The 18,135-nt window shown below is 34.9% G+C and overlaps 2 protein-coding genes across 2 annotated transcripts in view; one reads left to right on the top strand and one right to left on the bottom strand.

Annotated features, from left to right (window-relative positions):
* ANKIB1 (ankyrin repeat and IBR domain containing 1) overlaps window positions 1-18,135 on the top strand; it is a 206,799-nt gene that overhangs the window by 8,377 nt on the left and 180,287 nt on the right. The gene's annotated exons all lie outside the window — the stretch shown is intronic.
* Window positions 1,707-17,019, bottom strand: LRRD1 (leucine rich repeats and death domain containing 1). Its single transcript, XM_010978048.3, has 5 exons — window positions 15,055-17,019; window positions 11,251-11,449; window positions 4,866-5,027; window positions 2,659-2,776; window positions 1,707-2,013 (listed from the first exon to the last, which is right to left on the bottom strand). The coding sequence occupies exons 1-5, from the start codon at window positions 16,999-17,001 to the stop codon at window positions 1,833-1,835; spliced, it is 2,607 nt and encodes an 868-aa protein (XP_010976350.2). The 5' UTR covers window positions 17,002-17,019; the 3' UTR covers window positions 1,707-1,832.

The following is an 18,135-nucleotide window of genomic DNA, read 5'->3' as shown; positions in this document are numbered from 1 at the left end:
AATTATTATAGGTTTTAATTTTCTTATTTATAAAATGATAGACAGTTTCCAAGATTCCTCCCATTTTAATGTTCTATGAAAGTACCTTGCCGTCAGTTGAGAACATTAACAGCAGCTATTCTTAAGCTAACATAAATCCTTAGGCAATCTTATCCCTACTGGAAAAGGTTTAAAAATAGAGAAGAGCTGGAGACATAGGCATTATAGTTGTGAACCAATATTTCATGTTGTACTTTCAAAACAACAACAAAGACAAAATATACAGTGTTTAAATCCAACCTGCAAAATTAAGTCCTTTGATTAATTTGATTTCACATCACAAACTGTATTGTATCTTTCAGGTAGAAGATTATAAAGTTAACAAAAACTATACTATGTCTAGAATCTTCTTAACCATTTGTATTAGGTCTTCTTCCATTCAAAGTTAGGGAAACTGAGGTCATACTAACTTAAGCAAGTGAATAGAGTCCAGAAGTATTGTTAGTTTCACATGTGGCTGGTGTGATGCTTAATTTTATATGTCAACTTGACTGGACTGAGGGAAGCCCCAGATAACTGATGAACCACTTTCTAGGTGTGGTATCTTTGAGGGGTGTTTCTGGAAGAGATTAACATTTGATTCATTAGTGTGAGTAAAAAATTTACCCTCACCAATCTAGCAGACATCATCCAATGTATTGGGGTCAAATGACTCAAAAAGGCAAAGCAGATTCTTCTTGAGTCTGAGATATCCATCTTTGCTGCCCTTGGACATTCGAGGTCCTGGTTTTCAGACCTTTGGCCTTGCACTGAATTGTGTAACCATCTTTCCTGGGTCTCCAGCTTGCAGATGGCAAACTGTGGGACTTCTCAGCCTCTGTAACCACGTGAGCCAATTCCTATAATAACTCTCCTTTTATACACACACACATACACACACATACACACATATACGTATACATACATACATATATATATATGTACCCTGTTGGTTCTCTGGAGAACCTTGACTAATACAGCTAGATTTGTGTCTCTCTCCATCCAGCTCTCAGACAGAATTCCATAATCTGTGTATGATAGACCAAGACTCCAAGACTCATAACCTACCAGCATAAGGAGTGCATCTTGCCTAATAGCTGTGCAGAAAGGTACAAGGGAAATTCTTAATGGCCTGGCTTGAGTCAAATGATTTTCCCTGAATCAATCACTGTAGTTAGATGGGTAGAATGCCTTGGTGTCACTGGCTACAGGGGAAAGGGAGGGGGGTTCCAAATTGCAAAGTCACCTCCACCTAAAATACATGAAATGGGTTCCGCATATGAAAGAGAGTTTCTGACATCAGAAGGAGACAGGCATGCATGACAGCCAAGACAACAGATGGCCACTTTATCAGCCCTGTCTGGACACTCAGCTAGAGGATTACTGACTGTCCTTGGTGTATTTTTAACAGAGCTATCCTATTTCTAACAGAGAAACAGTAGGGTTAGTACATTCATTTCCGTTTTTAAGCCAGCATCTAAAATGAAACTCTTAACTCCACTGATTTCTAACTCCAATGAAAGTTACTAATAACCTTATTACCTATAAATCTTGGGTCGTATAGAACCATACATAACGAAGAATTTTTAAATGGAATTATTTCTTTTAAAAACTCATTATTACAATTCCAAGGAAACAGAACAAATACACAAGATGGTGCCTGAATATTTTTATTATGATGACTCTAGAGTGGTAGCCATTGTCATCATTTCTTAGGAATGCGTGAAAAGAGACATGGCATGCAGTTCTCTTGTATCCAGTTTCAGTTATATAAGTGCATCATAAGTTCTCAGTTCTTGTTATGAATAAACTGTTCAGAATTTAATTGCACATGTAAAAAGTTTTAAAGCTGTTATTTTGTCCATAATTTCATATGCTCCTATCATAGTTAGTGCCCGAGTTAGCTGGTCTCTTAGAGCAGCAGTGGTTACTGACAAGTTTTCCGTTTTCCATCTATCAAGTACTTGATGGACTGTCTCACTTAATGAAACAGTGCTGAAAATTTTTTAAATAAAAATTATTTTAATTATCAATTAAGAACTTTGTTTTAAACTACATCAGTATTGTATATCTAGGTTTTCAAACCAATTTACCAAATTGAAGTGAGGATTAAATGAACTGATGAAGACGATCTATATAAAATTTTAGCAGAATATGGCACATACATAGTAAGTGAATGTTAATCCCATACCATCCTTTGTTTCCTTGTAGAAAATCAACAATTAACATTTGATTCTAAGAGAGATTTACTCAAGATCTCAAAGTAATTGTTGATTATTTACTATAAACCGGTACGTTACTGCTACAGTACTCCATGCTTTATAATTTTACCTCATGACAGCTCTCTTTGGTTAGTCTATCCATTTTACCACTGAAGAAACTGAACCATAGAGAAGTTAAGGAACTTATCCAGGGTTACAAAGCTAGTTGGGATTTAAAGCAAAGTAGTCTATCCTCAGGGTATTTGCTTTAAAACTACTATACCCACATGGATCTCAAATATATAATAAACTAAAATCAGTCTTTTACAGCAAATCAAAGTTCATGTTACCATGAATGTTTCAAAACCATGTAATATCAATATGATTTAAATCAGAACATGAGAATAAGTTTATACTATATGTTGTCATTCATACATACCTCATTGTAGACTTATCAGTTTCTGAGATTGCCAGGTTTAATTTTTGACACAAAAATTCAAAATTTGCTTTAGTAATATTGTTGGCAACTATCTTGAAGATCTTCTCTAAGATTTCCTCTACATTAGAACATAAAAGAAAATTTAGGCCATCTCTTTTGAAAAACATCTATTTTGAGTCAATATCTATTTTGAGTTAATATTATAAATAGGTTTCTTACTATTCTGTGCTCCTATAAGATGTATATGTCAAGTAGAATTGAAAAGTAAAATCAAATCTAACATACAGACTGGAATTTGAACGATTTGCTCCATTTCTTCTAAAATCTGAATAACCCTAAACATAAATAATACAAAATGGCTATTTAAAAGGATATTAAGAGCAATTTCAGAGTGATCATCAAATCCTTTAATTTATTCAGGATTTGAAATAGATTTAACTCCATCATTCAGTTCTAGCTTTTTAATATGCTTCTTTAGGTAACCATCCTGAGAAACCAAGTTCACATCTACCATAAATATGGTGTATGTATGCTTATTTTATATTCAAATCACTTATTTAATGAATGGTGCCTTAGATATAAGTAGAGTGTTTTTAGTTGTTTTTTTTTTTAAGGCTTCTGGCTAATTTGAACTAGATCCATTTTTTTTTTTTTGTTAACCAAGATAATTTGGGAATTTTCAAGAACTAGCGATTCTGCCCTCTGTAATCATCTCAAATATGTTCTATGCTTTCTGTCTTTTAAATTTTATTCATACTATTAATCCCCTTAGGCTAGATTGTATGTTAATGATATAAATGAAAATCCAATCTCCTAAGTAAAATTTTAAGGAGGGGACCCCATGTTCTTTGTTAGTTGCAGAATAAAAACATCTCCCATGATGATTTCTCTCCACACTCTCTGGGTACCAAGACTACAGTATGAAGGCCCCTTTGGAGTAAAGAAAGGAGATAAATGGCTTGGATTCTCTTGTTTTTGCTGACTTTGATTGTTGCTGTTGCCTATTGAACTTTCCTCATAGAGGCTAGAACCATATGAATCTCCCTTCCTCAGAAACTTGAGTAACAGAATTTTAACAAGGAGGTTCAATCGTGTAACTCTACAGCCCTTCTCTAAAGTACTGTTACCTAACAGGAATACTTCATAAATCCTTGGAAGCCCCTAAGAGCTTTGTTTAATAGAAATAAAGTTACCAGGAAATACCCCTTTTTTTTATGATAATAATAAGCAGAACCTACTTGCATAGAAAGTTGGAGAAAACAACTACTGTGTATTTCCCTCCATCAGTGAGGCTCTTGTCTTGCAAAAGCTTCTGAGCGGTAGCCATGCATATTGTGGCTTACAGATGACTGTACATTTTTAGTGACCATCTCACTAGATTGTGAGATTATGCTGCTGATTACATAAGACGGGGTGCGTGATAGAATAATGTGAGGGGACCGTTTTGTATTCTCCTTTCCCAAATCTGGAGCATTATATTTATCTAATACTTCTTAAATACATGTTAAATTGGAGGACCAAAATCTGGATCTATTCTAAGGATGAACAATGAGCAGCAAAGTCAGAGTCACAGGAAGAAGCTTAGTTGTTGGGAACTCAGATTCAGGGAAAGAATTGGACAGTGAGACTTCCATCCCAGAGTCTTGGAGAAACCAGTCTCCATCTGGTCCCGTGGAAGGGCATTTAAAGAAAATGAACCCCCTTTCTGAAATAATCAGGAACAACCAAAGGAGCACTTAAAAGCAGATGGAATGAAGATTGCAAAGATTGCAGACAGGTTATCATAACGGGCCAAAAACTGTGTGGCATCAATGAAAGGATCTGTGAACTTCCTTCAAGGCCAAATATGACTTTTATAACAACTGTATATGGTGATATATATCAGAACTGATGAAGAAATCTGTATGTGGATTCTCTGAGTCTGGCCACAGTCATGATGAAAAACGTACTAAAGGGCACTGAGACCAATAGGTGGAAAGCAGCTCACCCTCTCCACTTGGATTTACCTGTTTCCAGTGGTTCAAATTGTGTGGACCCAGATTTAATCTCAGTTACCAATATAAATTAATCTTCAGGAAAGGGAAGATGATACGTATTTTAATGTCTCTGCCAGGTTGAAAGCCTTAAATTAAAGCAAACTATTTTTTGTTTACAGATGATACTAGAAAATGACTTGTAAGCTAACCAGTCACTTGCTCATCACCTACCATCTCTTTCATCTGCCCTCTGTAGATAGCGTGCAATAGTATACAGTTGTTTTTCTTTACAGATTTCCATTGGAGGTCTCAACAAAGGGTTATCATCAAAATTTATCTCCTTCAGTGAAAAAAGGTTGTAGATACCACTAGGCAGAGCTGTCAGTTTATTTCCTAGTAGAAAAAGAAATTATACCCTTCTGTAAAAGAAAGCTATGGAGACAACTATGTAAGAGGATATCTACCACGTCTCACTGGCAAAGTACCAGAGGAGCCACAGCGAAAAAAATGTGACAATGAATATATATGTTCATGTATAACTGAAAATTGCGCTCTACACTGGAATTTGGCACAACACTGTAAACTGACTATAACTCAATAAAAAAAAGTTTAAAAAGAAAACACAAAGTACCAGAGGAGCCTCACAATGCTGGCAAATCGTAAGTTCTTACTGTTGTCCACTTGCTAGGAGTGAAAAGGAGGAAATATAGAAACAGAGCAATGGTTCCTTTCTCTCACAGAGGATGACAAAATGAGATAGGAGGCCTTCCTCTTTTAATACAGGAAAGGACTTTATAGAGTAGGTGTGATAATTTTTAAATGAACTTTTTATTTGAATAATTTCAGATTTACAGAAAAGCTGCAGAAATTGTGGAGTTCCTATATACTCTTCATCTGGTTTTAGTTTCCCCTAGTGTTATCATCTTGCATTATTGTATTACATTTGTCAAATCCAAGAAACTAACATTGACACATTACTATTAAATAAACTTTGGACTTTTTGGATTTCATTAGATTTTTTTTACTTAACATTTTTTATTGAGTTACAGTCAAATTCCAGTGTAGAGCACAATTTTTCAGTTATACATGAACATACATATATTCAATGGATTTCTTTAGATTTTTCATCAGTGTCCTTTTCTGTTCTAGTATCCCTTCCAGTAAAACATACTGCATATACTTATATCTTCTGGTCTGTGACAATTTCTCAGTCTTTCTTTGTTTTTCATAATCTTGATGGTTTTGAGTAGTACTGGTTAGATATTTTGTGGAATATTCCTTAATATGAGTTTATCTGATACATTTTCTACTAAATAGGCTGGGGCTATGGGTTTTTGAAAAGAATACCAGAGAGGTGAAGTGCTCTCATCACACCAGGGATGCCTGACATCCACAAGATATCACTAGCACATTAAACTTGCTCCTTTGGCTATTAAAATAGTGTCTGCCAAATTTCTCCAATATAATGTTTTGATTTTTTTCCTTTCCATACTCCATCATTTGGAAGTGAGTTGCTAAGTCTGGTCCACCCTCAAGGAGCTCCACTTCCCTAAACGTAATTTTTTCAAAACGATCTTAATCTAATATAAACTTGACATAAAAAGTAAAACTGTGATAACTGACAAAAGAAGTTGTCGTCATTCCAACAAGAAATGGCCTTAAGTTTCCCTTTATGTAATTTATATATTTATATTGTATTATTTTAGCCATAAGGGAAGGAAACTTGGTTCCTTTTAGTGAAGAAAGGTATTTACAAACCAGGATCTGAGTACTAGCATTGCTCATTGCTTCTTGGAGTGTGCACTGCTTCTGATTTATGTATATTCTCTCTGACTCCCTGGTATCACTAGCCCTTGGCAAAACCAGTTGCCATGTCATAGAGGCTCATATGGCAAGGAAGTAAAGCCTGCTGTCTGTCAATAGACACATATATAAGCTTTGAAGCCAATGCTCCAGCCCTAGTTAAACCAGACTGCAGCACCAGTCAAAAGGTTGGCTGCAATCTCATATAAGACTCTGAGATAGAACAAGTCAGCTAAATGCTTCCTGGGTTCCTGATCCTCAGAAACTGTGGAGTAAATGTTTTATTAATTTAAGAGGCTAAACTTTGTGGAAATTCGTCACACCCTAATAGATAACTGATATAATAGTTAATGGTTAACAGTACTGAACTGAGATACAAGGAACTGCCAACTGCAGGGAAGGAGTTTGTATTTTTGATCCAGCCAACTTAAGTGCCTGATGAAGCAACAGTAACAACAAAAACAAATATCAACATTCTTTGGAGATAAATAGAATTAATTATAGAGTTCAGGATTCAAAAAACTGAAAAAAGAAAATGTGCCCTCCCAAGAGAAAAAAATGACTCAGTTCTTGTAGTTAACATATAAGAATTTTAAAGCAGGTATTGTAATAATGCTCAAGAATGTAAAGAAAGATACTCTCATAATGAATGGAAAAATAGGAAATCTTAGGGAAGAAATACAAACTATAAAAAAGAAATAAATGGAAATTCTAGAACTGAAAAATTCAATATCTGAAATCAGAAATTAACTGGATGGACTTAACAGTAGAAGAGATAATTCAGTTAACTTGGAGGCAGATAAATACAAGATGCTTAAAGCTCTGTATGCGTGCACGCACACACACACACATAGCTTTAGAGGTTGGTAGGACAGTATGAAAAGGTAATTGGAGTCTCTCAGGGAGAACACAGAGAAAATGAAGCAGAAAACTTTTTTGAAGAAACAATTGTTGAAAAGTCCCCAAATTTAGTAAAATTCATAAATACACAGACCAGAAGCTCAGCAAAATCCAAGCAGTATAAATACACACAAAAACCACACCCAAATGAATGTCACTGAAAATTCAGTGTAGGCCTCAAAAAAGCAGCCCCTCCACTTGAAACAATCATAGACTGGAAAGAACTGATAGAATCAGCTTTTTCAGAATTCTGGAATTTAGTCTAGAATTTTCCAGTAGCTAGGATACTGCTCAATGAAGAAAAAGGCAGCAGAATTTTGGTGAGAGAACACTGTGGCTTTTTCACTCATCTCCCTACCATCCTCCATTTTCCAGCATGGCAGCGACAGTCAGGGAGGGCAGCGCACATTCCTGGTTGCAGCTTGCTGGTGCCAGCGAGCTAATATGGTACTTGCCCTTTTAATACTGTAGGTTTGCATTTTAACCTGTCTGCTGGTTCCCAAAGGGACTAGCACAGAGACTGACCTTTGTTTTGCTCCCCTGATTCAGGCTCAAGCTGCTTTCCCAGTGGCAGTTGTTATAACATGTAAATACTTGCAGTATTTGTGCCTACTTGGGGCAAGGGATAGCAGACAGGGAAAGCAACAAACAGATCCAAAAGCCCAGGAAGGAGGAGGCAAAGGACGAAGTTTCTTGGGGGAGTAGGGCTCAGAAGGGCCAAGCGGATCCTGGGGAAGATGGAGCACGATAGGCACGTCTAGGGCTGGACACGTGCTCGGAAGAGAACTGAGAGCATCCTGGGCTTTCACCTGCGGTGGGTCTCTGGGCTTCACACAAGTGGGAAAAGAAGGCGAAGGCAGTCATAGGCGTCCTGGCTTAGAGCTAAGCTGCAAAGACTGGGAACACAGTATTTTCTTGTCTTTTAAGGATCCAGTTATTGAAAGACAGAAAAAGATTTCCATGCAAATACTAACCAAAAGAGCTGGGATGGCTTTAATAACTTCAAATAACAGACTGTAAGTCAAAAACTATTAAAAAGGACTAAGAAGGACAATATATATTGATAAAAGGGTCAGTACAGTAAGAGGATATAACATTGATAAATATATACACAGAAAACAGCAGAATCCCAAAATATAGGAGGCAAATATTGACAGAACTGAAGGGAGCAAGAGGTGGTTCTCAACAGATGGAGACTTTAAATATTCTATCCACTTTGAAAGTGAGGTATTAGACAAAAGGTCAGTAAAGAAATAGGGGGCTTGAACAACACTATAAAGCAACTCTACCTAACAGATACATGGAACACTCCAACAATACATTTTCCTTAAGTGCACATAGAACATTCTTCATATATTAAGCCACAAAACAAGTCTCAATAAATTAAAATCAATTGAAAGAGGCGAGGGTATAGCTCAAGTGGTAGAGTGCATGCTTAGCATGCATGAAAAACTGAGGTTCAGAGGGATTATCCAGCTTCCTAAATCCACTAGAGTTAGTGACAGAGGGGTCTAATTCACAAGACTATATATAAATGTCTTTTGTCTGACTGGTGCTTTCACAGATACTACCAGCTTTCAAAGTCTCATTCAGTTGGCAAACCAAATCTGTAACAAGCGTATTCCAGTTAGCTTTATTTTATGAATGGAGGAAACATTAAACGAGAAGACTTGAACTCAAGCCTTCTAACTTCAAATCTGGCAATAAAAACTGGAGAGTGTGTGTATGCCAATTGTCTAGCGATTGTCTCTTAGCTCCAAACCCATTTCTGTGGGCTCCTTGACTGTTTTTCCTTGAGTGTCATACCAGCAATACTCCTTTACCCCACCAGCAGCAGTTCCTGCCTGTAACAGCTCAATGCAGTTTACAGTTTTCTCAACATTCACAGAACTAGCTCTCTTGCCCATGCTTGCTCTCTCACACACGCGCTTTCTCTCTCTCTTACCACCCCCAAGTTCAGAGGAACCAGCACCAGGCAAGCAGAACTCCATCTTCAGACTTCTGAATTTCACTCCTCTGTGACCCTTCCTCCAAACTTCTAAGCTTTAATAATTCCAGTTTCTTCACTTTATTCCCTCAGCTATAGGATTGTTATTGCTTCCTGCCATTGCTACCTTTGTGATAACCTTGGATTTTCTCTTTACCTTTTTAGTTATGTGGTTACTGTTATACTTAGTCATTAACTAAGGTGTGATTTCTGTCTTCTTACTGGATCCTCACTAATACATTTGTCTAATGAGGACTAACAGAGACCTGGCGAAGCTTAGAGGAAAGCCTTTGATCTTCCTATTTTGTTCTGATTCTTGCACTAGAGAGCCTCCAGAGAATTATGCTTTCTATTGGTAGTTATATTCTCCAGTGAGTAAGAAGACTCTGATCAGCCTTGTTTTTTTCATGCACAAATAGTGGGTGAATGAAGTATGTCCTGCACTTGGATAAAATATATAACCTCCCTAAAACAATAGTAAAACTTTGCCATAATAGAAAACTGGGACCAAAAATTTAAATTGCAGGGCTGAGTTACTGCAAGTTATTGCAAACTGATGTGTGCCTACACAACCAGCTTACTAGGAGTTCTGGGGATTCAGGAGATAAATGCCAGTTGCACTATATCTAAGCATTGATTCATTGCTGGAGGTTTTACTGTACTGCCAATACTATTGCACCCAAAAGATGACCTTTGTTTTTAATCTGGAAATCCTCTAAATTTAAGAAGATGCAGGGCTCTGGTTATAAGTGCTACTTCCAACTGAAAAATACACTTTTAGAAACTCAACTGTTTATGTGATTAGCTGATACAACCACTATGGACATAAATTTGCTCAAATCTGGTGAAGCTGAAGATGCATATACCCTCTGATCCAGTGATTCTACTTACAGCTATATGCACTAAAAAAACTCAAGCAGATGTATACCAGGAGCATGTACAGGGATGTTTATAGTAGCTAACAAACTAGAAACAACCTAATTGTCTACCAACAGGATAATGGATTAATTGCTGTTTAACCATATAATTGAATATTATACATATTATACAACATTTTAAATGAATAAAATAGATCTACATATATATTTACATGGATTAATTTTAGAAATATGACAAATGAAAAAGCAAGTTACTGAATGGTAAATTACATACCATATAGTCTTTTAGATTTAATAAAATTTAAAAACTCAAACTAATGTTACTTTGTTATAGATATATATGTATAAAAACATGGACAGAAAAAAGATATACCCCAATTTCAGTACAGTGGTTATGTGTTTGTGGAGATGTACAAAAGAAGTTTCAATTCTATTATTTTATTTCTTAACAATCAAAATTATCTCAAGTAACTCACAAAATGTTAACATTCCTTATATCTGGCAGTAGGCATATAGGTGTTTATTATGTTCTATAAGCTTGAAATATTTCATAATGAAAAATACCAGTCTAGCTTTGGGAAATCTTTTCTGGTATTTTTAGAGTGAATGATTTACTTTTTTTCCTGATTATTGTAATGATTTACTTTGTAAAGAACTGAAAGGTATGAGAATATTGTAGGGCATGGAAGTGGCATCAGGGGAACCAGCAGAGAAAGGAATATAAAGAAAATGCTGACCTAAGGTTGTGTAGGTAGGTATGTGTAGAGGGAGGGGTAAGATCAGGTTCACAAAGGGAAGAAATACTGTATAGGCAGAGAAGATAGAAATGAAATGAAAATATGTTGAGGTTTCCCAGCTGGATTATAACCCCTTTCACAGAAGGACCTTATGCTTTGCTCTTATTTTCTGTACCTACAAGAGCCATTTTCTTCCAATGGGTACTTAATACATTATATTGACTGCCGTTTTATCTTGTCAGCAAAATTTGCAACCTAGAAACTGATAATCAACTTACTGATTATGCTTATTGATTATGTATAACACTCACCACTCAGGTCAAGTTGCTGGAGAGCACTTAAAGATAGAAAAGATGGCGGCAGATTTCTTATTTGATTGTTGTATGCATTTAAGCTAACCAGACTTCTCAATTCCCCTATATTTCTTGGCAGCTCTCTGATTGCATTATTTGAGATATCAAGTCCTTTAAGTTGAATCATATTAGCCAGCTCTTCTGGAAGTCTTGTTAACTGTAACAAAGATTAAACAATTATATTTTTAATAAACGTTTATATGACTAAAACCTTTTCTAAAATGAAATAGAAGAAGAGGGGTTTTTTTGGTCTTAAAAAGGAGATATTTTTACTGTGTCACAAAGTCTTTGTGACTCCCTTCCTTTCTTAATAAAACCTACAACAAATTTTGTAGCATCCAAATATCTCCCCATTCCAACCAATGCCACCAATTCAACCATGTGGCGTGCTAACCCAATTTCCTCACTCTCCCAACATTCAGTGTTTGTTGCCACCTTATCCCTTTCTTCCCTCCCTAAAGCTTACCCTGCTTTGGTTTCTTCTCTTTGAAGACTTTCTAAATTATTCTCTTCGATATTTGATCGCTTTACTCCTGCTCTTATGAACATTTCTTTTTATTAGTCCCTTGTATGTTTTCCTTGGATTTTTAAATGACATGACATATGTTTTATAGTTTTTGTATACATGTTCCCAATCATGATGCATTTTGAGTAAGTACTCCATAACTCTCTTTATAATGGACACACATAGTTTGGCAATGTAGCCTCAAATAAAAATTCCTAATACAAAAGTATTGCAAAGTAACAAGAATTAAGATACTCTGCTGAGGCAAAGAAGAAATATGCATCTTCAGAAAAAATAAGGCCAGCAGAAGTGGCTTCTGAAATAAAGGAAGTGCCATGAGTGAACGAAAGAATTTTGAGTATACTGGCCCCTCAGAAATAACCAGACAACAGGATGAATACTGGATATCATGCTTGTTGTTTTTCCATATATAAAAAGTGTAATTCAGTAAGACATGAGACAATCCCTAACTTAAGGGAGATTAAAATTTAGTACAGGGAACTAAATACACACATACGAAACATTCAGGAATCAGCATTAAGCAATAATTAATCCAATGCCAAAATAAAGTGTACAATAACATATATATAGAAGTTTAGAGAATGTATATCAGTACAAATCAAGAACAAAAGGAAAGCTTCATGTAATAGGTGGAACTCAAATGGCCTTTTAAGAATGAATGGGATTGGACAGATCCTATTACAGGACATTTCAGGAAAGACAGATATCATGTGTAAAAATTGCCAGTGAGAATCTGACCGTAAAAAGAGGTGATAGGAAGCAGAGGGAGATATATTTAGAGAAGGAATATGAAACCAGGCTATGGCAAGACTTGAAATCTGGACCTATGAGGTAGGAGTCAGATTAAGACAGATAGGTAGGTCTGTAATTTGACATTCCTTCAAATAAATATTCTTGAATTACTTGCTCAACATTTATTAGGGAAAGTGCCTGACAACTGTGTGATGATAGAGCTACTATGGAAGGAAGAATCCCGTTGGACATCCTTCACTCAGTAAAATAAAAGCCCTGTGACTAACCTGATTTATCTTCAGATGACTGTTTAGTGACTGTCTCCTAGTATATAAGTTAATCCCTTGGGCATCTTACCTCCACCCCAAAGGGTGATGAAAGTCATCTTTCCAGTGATAGAGAATATTCTTCTTGAGAGGAGTTCTGATAAATCAGTTTTTCCATCTGTTGACCTCTGAAATGATTTTGTAATGATGTGGAATGGTGTATTTAGTAACCATCCGCCATGAGTGGTCGATAGATATGGAATCTGGCTTCCTGAGAACAGTCCTGTGAAATGAACCCTGACAATTCTGACAAGTCCTAAGAAAAGGGAGGAGACTGAATCAGAAAATAGCAGGAGGCTCTTGGAGTAGTCTAGGCACAAAGTGAGTGATGACCATGGACCAGGATGGCGACAGTGATACTGGAAAATGAAGGAGATGATCCAAGAGCTTTTTCAGAGGAAAAATGAAACAATTTTGGTGTAAGATTTGGTATAACTGGTGATGGTTCCATGATTTCTAGATTGGCAGGTCTGAAGAAAGTAGCATCACAAACAGAAATGGAGAAGTTTTGAAGGGAGTTGCATGGGAAAGAAAGATGAGTTTGATCTTGAAATTATATTGAGTTTGAGAATGTTTGAGAATAGAAGAACAGGGAACTCTCAGGGAAATTGGGAACTGTGGGACTAGGCCACTGGTGAGAGATTAGCTCCATTTACATAGATTTGAGGATCATGTGAATGGTGAGGTCTAGGGAAGAGTTAATAAAAAAGAGAAGATTAAGGACACAATCTTGTGGACTTCCACACTGAGATACAGGAGGAGAAAATGAAATTATAAATCAGCCAAAGAATTAGCAGGTGATAACAACGCAGAATTAATACATACAAGCGCAACTTTTTTAAAAATTTTTTTTTTCCTTCAAGACTTATGACTTGTTTTTTTGTTTTGTTTTGTTTTGTTTTTAACAGTTTTTATTGATTTATAATCATTTTACAATGTTGTGTCAAATTCCAGTGTAGAGCACAATTTTTCGATTATACATGAACATATATATATATTCATTGTAAGGGCAACTTTTAAAATATAACATGTATCATTATTCATTCCATCTACTTAAGCAAGTGTTTTCTGGAGTAGCCTTTCTGGAGGTTTAAAAAGGTCAAATAACTTTGGGAAATGAGGGTTAAATAGGGACAAACTGGTTTCTTTAGTGCAGAACCCTTTAGAGTTTTTAATATACTGAATTCATTATGATTCTCTAAGAGAAGAAACTAGTGTATCTCAAAGCTTATGGGACTAGTGTTTTTAGGAACAGACTCTGGGGAATCTTGCTCTGGATAATAGTCTGGCCTCTATCCAAGGACTTTAATTTGAATGTGATGGTCAAATTAAAGATAGATAATAGCTGTTTCCTTTTCATTTGTTTACTAAGATCTTAATATATATCAGTAATGTTTTGAGTTTTAAACAGTATTTCTATAAAATTCACTCTTAAGAGTGAGTAAAATGAAATGCTGTAAGAACATTTATTCCCATTGATCTAGCAATTTTTAAGGAGAAATTCCCTAAGGAAATAGTGAAATATGAAAAAGGCTATATATTTATGAAGAAGTTCATCACAGAGTTATTTATGATGATGAAAAATTACAACATCCCTAAATGCTTAACAATAGAGGATTAGTTACATAAATCGTGTATTGGTTACACTAATTATTAGGAAGTTATATCATGGGAAAATTCTTATGTTAAGTGAAAATAGAAGAATTTTAAATTGAGTGTATAGTATTTGTATAATTGCTTATAAAATCATATGCATAAGAAAAAGCAAGAATAAAAGTAAACCGTATCATCGTATGACCAGTAGTTATATTATGATGATATGCCTGTGGAATTTATTTTTACTTCTTTTTTTCAATTTTCCAAATTCTCAATAATGTGTTTGTATTACATCTATAACTTTAAAACTTCTTTTACAATTAAACTGAAATAAAAAGAAATTATTAAATTGTCAGCTTTTAAAACTTGGCATTTCATTATAATGAAATATTTTCCTATAAAGCTCTTGTGTTGAGAAGTTTATTTGTAAGCCATGCTTGGGTTTAAAAAAGAAAAGCCTGTCTTTTATAAAATATTCCAGGTATATTAAGCATGCACACACATGCACACACAAACTATAGCTTAGACTTTGATCCCCTTCAGTCCTACCTTCCCCCTAATCCCAAAACATCCATCTCTTACCTTTCTCCCATTTGTCTGACTTATATTCAGCTCTTGCAGTGATTGAAGTTGGCAAAGTTCAATAGGAAAATATATAAATTGATTGCTTGAGATGTTTAATTTCTGGATTCCTTTTAAGTTACAGATCTCTGAAGGAATATTCTGTATTTGGTTTTCTGAAAGGTCAAGTACTTGCAAATTTTCTAAAGTACACACTTCTATAGGGAAGTTTTCCAATTTATTCCAGCATAAAATAAGAATATGGAGGGATACCATATTGGAAATAGATGGCGGAATTTTCCTTATTTTGTTTTTACTAAGATCCAGATATTCAAGATTAATAAGAGAACATAAGTGCTCAGAAAATAAGAGGAGTTTGTTTTCATTAAACTCTAAATGAAGCAGTTGTTTACTGAAAGATATATCTACAGGTATTTCTGAAATGTAATTTCCATTAAAACTCAAATAATAAAGAGAATCTAAAGCACATAAACCTAGTGGAAAATGCAGTATTCTATTATAACTCAGTTCAACTTTAGTTATTTTTCTGCAGTTTTTTACTTCAATGGGAAAATCTGTGATTACATTTCCTGAAAATTCTAGACTGAACATATCATTCAGATGTGATATATCTTCAGGTATTTTCACTATATTATTTCTGTTTACATGGAGTTTTCTTAAATTTTTAAGCTTATGGATGTTCTTAGGAAGTTCTGTTAATTTATTATCACTAAGACAAAGGCATTCTAACATTACACAGTGGGAAATTTTCTCTGGTATATCTTTCAATAAATTTTTATCGAGTATTAAAATCCTAAGTTCCCTAAAATTCTCAATTTTGTGTGAAATAATTTCCAATTTATTGTCAATCAGTTGGAGTTCTTTCATTCTGAGCAACTGAAAAATTTCAACAGCCAAAAAGGTAAGTTTATTGTGATTCAGTAAAAGTTTTTCTAAATTTTTAAGCTCTCTAATTTCTTTTGGCAAACTTTTTATCAGGTTTCCAGTGAGGTTTAGTGAAATTAACTTTGGAAGGAAGCACAGAGATTTAGGAAATATTGTTAACTGATTATATTCCAGATTGAGAGCCCTCACATTTTTCAAACTAGATAGAGTATCTGGTATATGTCTTAAATTATTTTTAGCCAAATTTAAAATTTCCAAGTTTCCAAGACTTTCCAAGCCAGAAGGAAAATCCTCAATGTAATTATTATTTAAAAACAGTTGCCTGATATTCCCAAGCTGTGATATTTGTTTAGGTATATTTGATATTTGGTTGTGACTGACATTTAATATCCTTAAATTATGAAGTAACTGAATTTCAGATGGAAGTGATGATAACCCATTTTCTTGCATAGATAGAATTTCAAGTCCTAGCAGATCACCTGAGTCTGCCCCTTTAAAACTTTTGATTTTGTTCTCATCTAGATATAGATATTTTACATATTTGATTTTTAAAATGTCCTTAGGGAATTCTTGTAAACCCTTGGCTTTGAGGTTAACTGTAAAGTTATCTGATCCTAAGCCATCTCCTTTCTGATTTTCTTCAGAGAGTTGTGGACTAATTTTTTCTAACGTTTCATGAGATAGGGAGTTAACCAAATCTTGATTTTCAGCAATCATGTCAGTTGTTGACAATGATGAACTTTGTAAAATTTCAGTTTTTGACTGCAAGCAGTCATATCTAGTGATTGTTTCAGAAAATTCGAGAGTTTTCCTTTGCTCTTCATTTCTCTCAGGCTTACTTCCAGAGGAAGATGTTGAAGTATCATCTTGTGTACCTAATGTATCCCTTCTAGGATATGTTTCAAAACTTTGGTTGGAAGGTTTTGCATCAGAAGCTTCCTTTAATGAACTTGATGTTTCTTTAGTAAATTCAGGCTCCTCCATTGACCGTGATTCAGATTCTTTCCTAAATTGACTGGTGATTTTCTCTAGCTCTTCTGAAGTACCCTCCTTTTCAGACATCTTATTTGCTGATATGTTTTTATACCAATACAAGATTGTAACTCAATTATAATTTTCATGTTTAATTTTTTCCTTTGAACCTACAAAACAAATGTTGATGTTAAAAGAAGAAATATGATAAAAATGCTAAAAGTACATTAATTTTAATACAATAATTTTATTCTATAATGAATCATTTAATAATTATAAACTACATTTATAACTAATAAGCTAATTTTATGTATAATTGATGGCTAAGGATAGTTTATTGATTGCATGTCTTTATCACATGATACTCTTGAAATCATATTAAAATTATAGAAAGGAATGAAAACATTTTCAGATGAGAAAGAGGACATAAACAGATAAAGGATTCAGCAAGCTTTCAGAAGATAGAAAGGGGATAGCCAGTGACGACCAGCCCCCCACCCCCATGCCATATGCAGAGAGTACCATTCTCATTGTGGATATTGTAGATACATATGGTATTGAAGTGTCTTCTTCCAACAAATTCAGTACATTATGATAATTCTCTAATAGGTGGAAGTAAAATGCCTTATGGAATGGGATGCTTTCTGTAAAAGTAAGCTAGAAATAAAACGACCATTTCAAGACCTGAAGCCTGACTTTAAGTCTTTTGTGTGACTCTTGAAGAACCTGCATAGCTAGGCAGCACCCCTCCTCAGAGGTCTGGATCCCATCTCTGTAGGTCCCTCCTCCAAGTTTGTGGTTTTCAATAACCCAGCCTCTTCCCTTTGTCTCTTCATCCCTTGGGGTGGTAGTTTCTCCTATATTTCTTATCTCTTTACTCCTGCAGTTCCCCTTTTCCTTTTCAGTTCTGCAGTACTTGCCTATACAACTCCCTATGTTAAATTCTATTTTTATTATTATTTGTTAATTTGTTTTTACTGAAGTACAGTTGATTTACAGTATTGTTAGATTCAAGTTACAGCAAAGTTATTCAGCTATATATATTTTTCAGATTATTTTCCAATATGCATTTTACAAGATGTTGCATATAGTTCCCTGTGCTATGTAGTAAATTCATGTTACTTCTCTATTTTATGCATAGTACTTTGTATCTGTTAATCCCATGCTCCTCTAATTTATCCCTCCCTGCCTCCCTTTCTCCTTTGGTAACCATAAGTTTGTTTT

Source organism: Camelus dromedarius, chromosome 7, assembly GCF_036321535.1.
Source record: "Camelus dromedarius isolate mCamDro1 chromosome 7, mCamDro1.pat, whole genome shotgun sequence".
Classification (NCBI taxonomy): domain Eukaryota; kingdom Metazoa; phylum Chordata; class Mammalia; order Artiodactyla; family Camelidae; genus Camelus; species Camelus dromedarius.
This window is presented reverse-complemented; position numbering and strand designations above follow the sequence as displayed.

Excerpts from the sequence above, each read along its gene's own strand:
- LRRD1 (XM_010978048.3), bottom strand. The coding sequence starts at position 17,001 with ATGTCTGAAAAGGAGGGTACTTCAGAAGAGCTAGAGAAAATCACCAGT. Across the intron at positions 11,450-15,054 it reads GTCAGACAAATGGGAGAAAG|TTAACAAGACTTCCAGAAGA; the intron begins GTAAGAGATGGA and ends TCTTTGTTACAG. Across the intron at positions 2,014-2,658 it reads ACTGATAAGTCTACAATGAG|CACTGTTTCATTAAGTGAGA; the intron begins GTATGTATGAAT and ends AAAAATTTTCAG.